This window comes from Phlebotomus papatasi, chromosome 1 (assembly GCF_024763615.1).
Source record: "Phlebotomus papatasi isolate M1 chromosome 1, Ppap_2.1, whole genome shotgun sequence".
Taxonomy (NCBI): Eukaryota; Metazoa; Arthropoda; class Insecta; order Diptera; family Psychodidae; genus Phlebotomus; species Phlebotomus papatasi.
Window position 1 is genome coordinate 71131824 of NC_077222.1, and position 9571 is coordinate 71141394.

Sequence of the window (9571 nt, forward strand, 5' to 3'; positions counted from 1 at the left end):
TGATTTTAATGAGTGCGTTAAGCTTCAATCTAATCATTTATATCCCATTTAGTTTTATTAATTCAATATTCTCAGTGAAAAAAAAACATTTAAAGGCAGCTGCATCGCGTTTGAAGGCAGACTATGCCAGCTGCCTTCATACAAATCGACATCACTTTTTTAATTTCCTCAGAAGGAAAAACTGAGGACTTGCGAGTGCTGAATGAGGTAATCATATACGCCGAATGAACAAGAGAATTTTTTGGTGTAGTAGAAAATAAAATCCATTTTGTGGATTCTTCAGAAAAAAATCTTAAATTTGGAACTACATTTTTCGTTTGAAGGCAGACGACTTTCCCCTAATTATCAATTCTCGACACGGGAGCTTTTGCTTGAAACTGTTCAAATGTCCAAACAATTTTAACAATTGGCAAGTTTCTGCGGCGCCAAAAGAGATAAACCAATAATTTCTATTCTTTTTTATTTTTATTTATAAAATTCACCTCATACAGTCGCTACGTAATCTTAATAAATCACACGCACACAATCAGTCAATTAATCAATATAATTTATATTCATTTTTTTTCCTGCTAGCGTCTTCTAAAAATGTGGAGATAGTACACTGGAAAATGTAAGAGATGCACAGCTTAAATGTCGATGACCAACAAAATCTTTTTTTTCTTTAACAAAGAATTTTAAAAAAAAAAAAAAAACGATGAAACATTCTTTTTGCAGAGAATTAAAGCAATTTAAAAGAGAATGATATTTTTCTTTGACAGTAATAAATAATTAGCTGTGATTATTATTTTTTTTTTAATTCTAACTTGGGCTTCACTTTTTCTCGCGCATTTTTTTGCCATTCACTTCTCAATTCTTTCTCTGCATCTTTTTTTTTATAATTTTCTTTTTTTTTTGTTTTTAAATTAATTGTAATTAGTTCACCTATGTCTACGATGTCTACAGTTCATCCTTGAGATCATCATCATCTCCTGCTGTTGGTGGAACACCTCCCTGTCCTTGGTACAATTTCGCAATAATTGGCTGAACAACATCTTCAAGTTCCTTCTTTTGCTTCCTAAAATCTTCCGAATCGGCATCTTGATTGTCTTCTAACCATTTAATTTTGGCATCAATAGCCTCTTCCATTGTACTCTTCTCATCTTCTGACACTTTAGCTCCTAGTTTTTCCTTATCTCCCAATTGATTCTTTAGACTGTAGGCATAACTTTCAAGTTCATTCCTTGCCTCAACGCGCTCCTTGAGTTTCTTATCTTCATCGGCAAATTTCTCAGCATCCTTAATCATTCGCTCAATATCTTCGGGCGTTAGACGATTCTGATCATTGGTAATGACAATCTTTTCAGAATTGCCTGTACCCTTATCCTCAGCCTGCACCTGAAGAATACCATTGGCATCAATCTCAAACGACACCTCAATCTGTGGAATACCCCTTGGAGCCGGCGGAATGCCCGTTAAATCGAATTTACCCAATAAATGATTATCCTTGGTCATTGGACGTTCTCCTTCGTAGACCTGAATCGTGACAGTGTGCTGATTGTCCGAAGCTGTTGAGAAGATCTGGGACTTTTTGGTGGGAATAACTGTGTTACGTGGAATGAGTTTAGTCATGACACCGCCAACAGTCTCAATACCCATTGTCAGTGGATTGACATCCAACAGGACAATGGCATCGGTATCTTGTTCTCCCGACAGTACACCAGCCTGAACAGCAGCTCCATAGGCAACAGCCTCATCGGGATTAATGCCCCTGGATGGTTCCTTACCGCCAAAGAATTCCTTCACCAATTGCTGCACCTTGGGAATACGCGTAGAACCACCAACCAAAACAATTTCATCCACATCCTTCTTACTCATATCCGAATCCTCAAGAACCTTCTGCACCGGCTTCATGGTTGACCTGAACAAATCCATATTGAGCTCCTCAAATTTAGCCCTGGTCAGTGTCTCTGAAAAATCTTCTCCCTCAAAGAATGATTCAATTTCAATGCGAACCTGATGACTTCCGGACAGTGCTCTCTTGGCCTTCTCAACTTCACGACGTAATTTCTGCACAGCACGATTATCCTTCCGGATATCCTTACCCTTCTTCTTCTTGTACAACTTTATAAAGTGATCCATAACACGTTGATCAAAGTCCTCACCACCCAAATGGGTATCACCATTTGTAGCTACCACCTCAAAGACCCCATTATCAATGGTCAAAAGGGACACATCAAAAGTACCACCACCCAAATCAAACACCAATACATTCTTCTCTCCATCCCTCTTATCCAATCCATACGCAATTGCCGCAGCTGTTGGCTCATTGATAATCCTCATAACATTGAGTCCAGCAATAACACCAGCATCCTTCGTAGCCTGACGCTGAGCATCATTGAAGTACGCTGGGACAGTTACAACAGCATGTGTCACCTTCTTGCCCAAATACGCCTCAGCTGTCTCCTTCATCTTGCCCAAAACCATCGCAGATATCTCCTCAGGTGCAAACACTTTGTTCCCCGATCCCGTTGCCACCTGAATATGTGGCTTACTATTCTTCTCCATCACTTTAAATGGGAAAAATTTAACATCATGCTGCACCGTTGAATCCGTCCATTCACGCCCAATCAGACGTTTAGCATCAAAGACAGTATTCTCCGGATTTGTCGTCAATTGATTCTTAGCAGCATCACCAATCAAACGTTCACCCTCAGCCGTAAATGCCACATACGATGGTGTAATACGATTTCCCTGATCATTGGCAATAATTTCCACACGACCATTCTTGTATACTCCAACACTGCAAAAACAAAAAAAAAACAAAACAAATATATATATGCAATTAATTGCAGCAAAAATTCAAAAAAAAAAACAATTTTCACAACAAATTTGTCAATAGCTCAATTAACACAAAATAAATGTGTGTGTTTTTTTCAGCCAGACTATCGAATTTTTTTTCCAACCAAGATGACCAAAGTGTTTGGTTTTCATTAAAAAAATTTAATAGACACTATAATGCACAAAAAATCATTAAATTTTAATGGTTATTTATAACACGCTACGTATTAACGGAAAAAATTCAGTAGATTCAACATTCTCTGTAATATGGTAAAATAGGGTAATTTGGAATCAAGTCTACAGATGTTTGACAGAAGTTTGTTTCTACCCTACAGCAGTGCAGACAATTTTCTTTAGAAATGCAATTTTTAACAAAAAACTGTTCCTAATGTGTAAACGCCTTAAGTTGGAACTTTGAGTTTTCCTAACTTTAGATGGCAAAAGGAAAAAGGGGTGGCAAAGCGTCCCAGGTTTTACGAAATGCTCGACCTAGTGACTTAGATGCTATACCGCAAAAGTACTTTCGCATCATTTTCCGTTCACCGGTTCTCAACCGATTTGAACCGATTCATAAATCTCTCAAAAGATCCCCCAAAATAGTTTTAAAAGTAATAGGATTGATTTTAAAGTAAAAAAAAAATTATCGGTTACGAACCTGTTCATTACCGATTCAAAACCGATTGGAACCAGTTCAGTTTTGTCAGAAATTCCAAGACCTTTCCAACGGCCCCAAATATGACCCCAATTGCTTTTTAAATGCGCCCTCTAGTGTCTTTTTAAATTTTGACCTTGAAAAACCGTATTAGGAATGATTCAGCGGTGTTTTCGTATATGGACGAAATGTCCGCCTGGGTAATCTCTAAAACATATCCAAAAATGAAAAAAAAAATGACATGACGCGTTTTCGAGCAATCCCAAAAAAAACATAGTTTTGGAGGGGAAGGGGAGGAGTGTGCGGAAAATGAGGGACATGTGAACGGTCCTTGGGTCGACTTATGGGGGGTCCGCCGAAGGTCCCAAGGCTCTATCTCTAACCGTTTGGCCTCTAGTGCTGGCGACAGCAGGACGGAAAGACGGACAAATAGCGTGACATTAGCGTGAAGAAGTAACATAATTGTATTATTACCAGTGGTTTTATGATTATTATAAGGAATTATAATAATAAAATATCAAATAATCATGCAAGCACACGGAGAAGTTTTCCGTGTCTAACAATTTACATTTTCAAACAAAATTAACTTAAAATTATCATTGAAAACGTTTTGTAGCTGTTTTTGTTCATAAAGTTCGAAATTATGGGAAGTAGTATTTCCTAAAAGTTCATAAAAAAAATAATTTAAAAAAATAATCTTTCAGTGTTTTTTAAGTGCTTAAAAATGATAAATTTAATTGTTATAATATCTTTTCTGACTGTTTTCAACAAGATATTATAATTTTTTTTTAGTATTATATAAATTTAAGACTTTAAAATACTATTATAAAACTGTTATACTAAAAAGGACATGTTCTAAGGTGATATAATAATACACTACAAAAGACATTTCTTTCGTATAAACATTTAAAGAAAATTGCTCAATTAATAAGAAATAGACTTGCAAACCTTTGGCGATATTTTACTTCCTCTGTATGATTATTTAGTGTTAAAATTCTATTATAAAGTTCTTGTTTGATTATATTTTTATGTTTTATCGTCTTTAGAAGGTCCTCGTTCATTTGCAAGTTTGTGTGAGCCATTAGAAGACTTCAAAATAAGTCGCTGTTGAGCAGTTGATGAAAAGTTCCAAGTGCAAAGTCCTAAAAGTAGTGTAACAATTTTTTCTTGTGACAAGTTCTTTCCCAAAAATTTCCATACCTGAGGAAGGAGGAAACCCCCTCCGAAACGTCGGTTTTATGAGTAAATTATTTTTTTGTCGAATCATGAGAAAAAACAATAAAGAACAAAAAGGGAGACCTTTTAGATCGCGCACCTTTTAGATCGGCTCGGGACAATTTTATAAAATCGAAAATAACATTCTTTTTTTCTCAAATGCCTTGAATATGTCTACCTCATTCTTTCGTACTCAAAATTCGATTAAACTAAATCGTATTTGGTGTGACGTTCAAAAGAAGAAGAGTCCAAAATAATGCGTTAGACATATGCAAATCGTTTGAGAGAGAACAGTATGTGAATTTCGGTTACATGAAATTTTCCTGATCTAAAAGGTGTGTCAGAGGCCATCATATTTTGCAGAACATTAAATTTAAATTTTCATCGTTAAAAGAATAAACAGATAATATATTGTAAAACACAACTCTTTCTAGAATAACAAGCCAGTGTTGATCTGATTTGTAATCCAGGCTTCAGACCTAATTTTTATGTGCCATTGCTTAAATGACCTACTTTCCTGAAAGACAAATTTTTTTTAGAAAATTTACAATTCAGATTGTACATTAAAATCTAATGACAATACGATTTTGAAAAATCACTGTAAGGTCTCTTCTTATAAAAATTCACGAACTGGGTTAAACCTTTAGTCTGAAAACCGTATGTATAAGACCAAAGATTTATCCATATGGCTTAGCTTCTCTGATTTCTTATTAGTCAAATTTTTTTTGGAAAATTTTAACCTAAAATTGGAATATTAAAGGCGAATTATCTTGATTCTAAAAAAATCAATAAAATTGCTTGTTATTTAAGACTGTGAGACCTTAAGGAACTGAGCTAAACCTCTAGTCTGATAACCACATAGCCCTTGCAGACCTTAAATTGTATCTTAGTATGCTTTTATTATTTGTTCTTTTTCTTTGGAACATTTTATAGAAAATGTTTTTCTTTTAATGTATTATTTATTTACAAATAAAATTTTATCAATGATGTTCCAAAGACAGCCACTGTATTTTGATTTTTATTATATTTTGCAAACAATCAAACAAAATTTCATAAATTTGGTAATTTCGAAGTTAATACCTTCAATTCTGAGATTATAAATGCTTAAAGATTTAAGTTAACTATTTACTGTCAAAATAAAAGTTTAATGATTCTGATTTAGAAGCCAATGACGCTTGCTTCATTTATATTTGGTCCTTTCTTGAAATTTTCTGCAATAATTTTTAAATGTCATCCCAAGGTTTGTAATTTAGTAAAAAAAAAATTAATGAGTTTGACATTTCTATTTCAGCTTGTTATTGCGAAGTTTGTTATATTTAAGTTTACCTAAAGCTTAAAGAAATTTAACACTTTATTTATCGTAGAAAACAAATCGGCCTTTAAAATCCGAATTAAAGATTTAAGACTTAACTCTTTCGTCTCTTTTGGGACTCTGAGTATCCAAAGCAGCATATGAATATTCTGTGCAAAACAAAGTTTTTTAATTATTCAGAGCTGATAAAAAACCTATTCTTGTCTATGATTAAAAACTATAAGGATGTCCAAATGTAAGATTTTTTTTTTTGTAGGACCTGAATTAATTCCTGAGCTTAGATATTTGTGATTAAAAAATGACGAAATTGGCTTGCAGCATATACTGCGGTCCGGAAAGAGTTAAAGATTTATCTGAAATTTGAAGGGATCGAAGGGATATATCGTAGTATATAAAGTTCTGCCTGCAATTTAAATTAAGTTAAACACTTTAAAAAGACATTTTCTTTTTAGAAAATAAATCCTTTCGTGTGCTTACGATAAAAATAAAAAAATATAATGATTTCTTTATTAGAGCATTAACCACGTGTAAATTGATATTTGAGATCATCTATTTTAGTCCCTTGACTGTCTTTCATTGGCTAGACTTCCAAAGCTTTTAAAGCTCTAGCCAATCAGAAAACGCCATGCGAGCGAAATATTCCAGAATTAAGTAGGCGTTTAATTATGAATAGATAATGCCTAAAATTTAATCATGCATTATTATTTAAGGAATCAAGAAATATTCAAAATTAAGTTATTTAAAATTTAATAATTTGAACAAATTAGGTTCAAAGCTTCATCAAGCTAACTAAAGTTTTGATCCTGACCTTCCCGTCTGTGATTTAAACTTGATCTTAATCTTTATTTTAACCTTAAGATGCAGTTACCATATTCGAAACAAAAGAATAATTAATATCTTTCCTATTAAATTATATATCGATTAATGAGAAAAGATTTAATAGGGTAAAGTGCCCTCAAGTCGACAGGTTCCTCGACTCGACTCGGTGGTCAATATTTGAACGTTTTAATAATGAATTGCTATGAAATTGTCACTGATTCGTATTTATTCATAAAATAATTGACCTATTAATGTTAGATCATACGCCAAATATTAGTGCAAATATAAATAAATTGAATAAATAACTGTACCGGTCGAATTGAGGAACCGGTCGACTTGAGGGTACTTTACCTTAATAAATTACCAAATTAAAAATAGATTATCAAGCAGCTAAATTGATACACTAATTATAGCTTAATAAAAAGAAACTTAAGAGTAAAATTCCATGCGTAACTCATAATGTTCAAAGGGTAATTATTACGTAAAAAAAAATATATTTAAAAAAATCTTTTGAACTTAGCAACAAGAGCACATTTTGCATTCCTCAATAAGTAGGCGTTGTTTTATGAAATTTTGTTTTAAAAAAAATCCTTGAAAGCTGAAGGCAAGAGTTCTCTGTGCATTTCCTTTGAATTTACGACAATTTTTGGTTTGAAGCAAAAAGTCGCCATGGATGGAAAGGTAATGTTAATTTAGTCCAATCTTGAGACAACCACGCATTAGTCTGTCATGGAAGTTCTAGTCGTTTTATGGACAAAAGCACAAGGTACAAATCTGGGATCTCAAGTATTAACGATCAACTTACCATGAATACGTGGTTCCAAGATCAATGCCAACAACTGTGCCAATGTCTTTGTCCTTCTCCTTCTTCTCCTCAGCCAGCGCCAGGCTGACAAAGGCCACGATGGCCAAATATCTCAGTATTCTCATTTTGGGCTCTGTGCCTGGAAAAGAAATCAGAGAGGGGAGAGGATTAATAAAATTGTCAGAAATAGGTCACGAGAGTAAAACGTGATGGGCAATTCTGATGATGGAGCATCTATGGATTTTTTTACAGTTACATGTCTTGACCCCTTTTAACATTCCGGACACTTCTGTCCACCTGCCATGCATTCCCTGACAAATTACCCTGCCAGCATCACATTTCCCGAATTCTAGTGGCAGTTTTTTGCATTTTCAAGGGGACACGTTGTACTTTTTTGTTCGTCATGCGTTTGAGATTGATGACGTAGTCTGGAACATTCTTTATGCCTTTTTACCCAATTTCCTGGGAAATTTCTGAGCCTAGAGTAATGGCTTTGGTAGAAAGGGATCTCAAAAGCGGGTTTACATCCATTAAGAGGTATAATTTCAAGGAATTAGCAGGATTAGGTAGAAAAAACTGAGATGCCGGCCACATTTCACCATGCATTTTTTATCCCTTTAATTACCTCAATTTCCAGCAATTCTCAACAAAATCTACACAATATATCCACAGTGTGATGTTTAAAGGACTATTTCCACTGGTTTACCACCAATATTTCACAGAAATAACACCAAAAATAGGCAAATTATTAACTGATTCTTCCACTTGGTTCTGCGTTCACTGAAAAACTAACTTTTCTCTACTGTTCGCACCTCAATTTGAGGCGCTGATATCAAAGCGTGGATTTCTCGGATTGGTCGACGTCAGAATTGTTGTTTGAATTTGATTGGTCCACGAAAGCAACCGACAGAGCGCCGCCTGGGGTCAAGTACACGAATTCCATTTTAACACGATACGGCATTTGTTTTTGTCCGTGAAAAGCAAAACATTTGCGTGAAATTGTGAAAGTTGCACTACATTTTTGACTGCAAATTCCCGGGTTTGTTGCATCATTTTTTTCTGGTGATTTGAGACAATGGGGACTCAGAGGAATTTGCCAAATTCCAAGGAGCAACTCCTAAAAACCTACAATATCCGTCTCAAAGATGATGTCAAGAGTATGCAAGAGAATTTTGAAGGTTAGAAATCTGAGAAAATATCCTTCGGGAAATGTAAACAAATAACAATGAAATAAATCATTGCAGAAATTCTTAAACTAGCCAAAGGGGAGAATGATAGTCAACTATCGAAGATAACGCAATGCGAACAGGATACCTATGAAATGCAAGTTCGTGCGGCAAATATTGGTAGGCAAATTGCTCTATTTATTGGGGATTTTTACTCAATTTTGTGGTATTTAATGGATTTCAGTACGTGCTGGAGAATCTCTAATGAAATTGGTGTCTGATATTAAGCAGTATTTGATTCTCAATGATTTCCATTCGGTCAATGAGGCAATAACAGCTAATTCACAATTGTATCGATCGACACAGGCGGATTGCGACAAAAAGTTAATGAGTCTGCGAGATGATATGGCTGCTGATCTCTATGATCTCGAGGAGGAATACTACACTAGTGTTTATAAGTAATTTACATGGAAAATAGAAATCTTTCACGCGGAAATCATTTTGTTTACATTTTTCTTGGATGCAGTTTTTTTGCAAATTTCTCCGACATCAGCGCCACGTGTGGCTAGTATTTGCAACATGTCCCCAAGATGTTTTCTCCGTTGAAAATTTTATACAAATAAAGCTATGCATATTATGCAATTTCTCAAATGTATTTATCAGCTATAATTAAGCAATTTTAATCGAGTAAAAGATTCCCATTTCCCACAGAATTTCAAGGTGTAATAGGTGTAATAAAATAAATGGAATTTTCTACACCCCTCGTGTAATCTGGCAACCCGAAG

At 34.6% G+C, this 9571-nt stretch overlaps 2 protein-coding genes across 2 annotated transcripts; one reads left to right on the forward strand and one right to left on the reverse strand.

The window, feature by feature from the left end:
* Window positions 1-446: 446 nt before the first annotated feature.
* Window positions 447-8577, reverse strand: LOC129800025 (endoplasmic reticulum chaperone BiP). The gene is made up of 3 exons (XM_055844381.1): window positions 8246-8577; window positions 7621-7759; window positions 447-2779 (listed from the first exon to the last, which is right to left on the reverse strand). The coding sequence occupies exons 2-3, from the start codon at window positions 7743-7745 to the stop codon at window positions 937-939; spliced, it is 1968 nt and encodes a 655-aa protein (XP_055700356.1). The 5' UTR covers window positions 7746-7759; window positions 8246-8577; the 3' UTR covers window positions 447-936.
* Window positions 8578-8695: 118 nt separating this feature from the next.
* Window positions 8696-9282, forward strand: LOC129800234 (mediator of RNA polymerase II transcription subunit 22). The gene is made up of 3 exons (XM_055844503.1): window positions 8696-8798; window positions 8865-8966; window positions 9031-9282. The coding sequence occupies exons 1-3, from the start codon at window positions 8696-8698 to the stop codon at window positions 9246-9248; spliced, it is 423 nt and encodes a 140-aa protein (XP_055700478.1). The 3' UTR covers window positions 9249-9282.
* Window positions 9283-9571: the final 289 nt, after the last annotated feature.

Bases quoted from the DNA above. Each gene is read 5' to 3' on its own strand.
- LOC129800025 (XM_055844381.1), bottom strand. From the start codon at position 7,745: ATGAGAATACTGAGATATTTGGCCATCGTGGCCTTTGTCAGCCTGGCG. The intron at 2,780-7,620 runs GTAAGTTGATCG...TTGTTTTTGCAG, and splicing joins CTTGGAACCACGTATTCATG to TGTTGGAGTATACAAGAATG.
- LOC129800234 (XM_055844503.1), top strand. From the start codon at position 8,696: ATGGGGACTCAGAGGAATTTGCCAAATTCCAAGGAGCAACTCCTAAAA. The intron at 8,799-8,864 runs GTTAGAAATCTG...AAATCATTGCAG, and splicing joins TATGCAAGAGAATTTTGAAG to AAATTCTTAAACTAGCCAAA. The intron at 8,967-9,030 runs GTAGGCAAATTG...AATGGATTTCAG, and splicing joins AGTTCGTGCGGCAAATATTG to TACGTGCTGGAGAATCTCTA.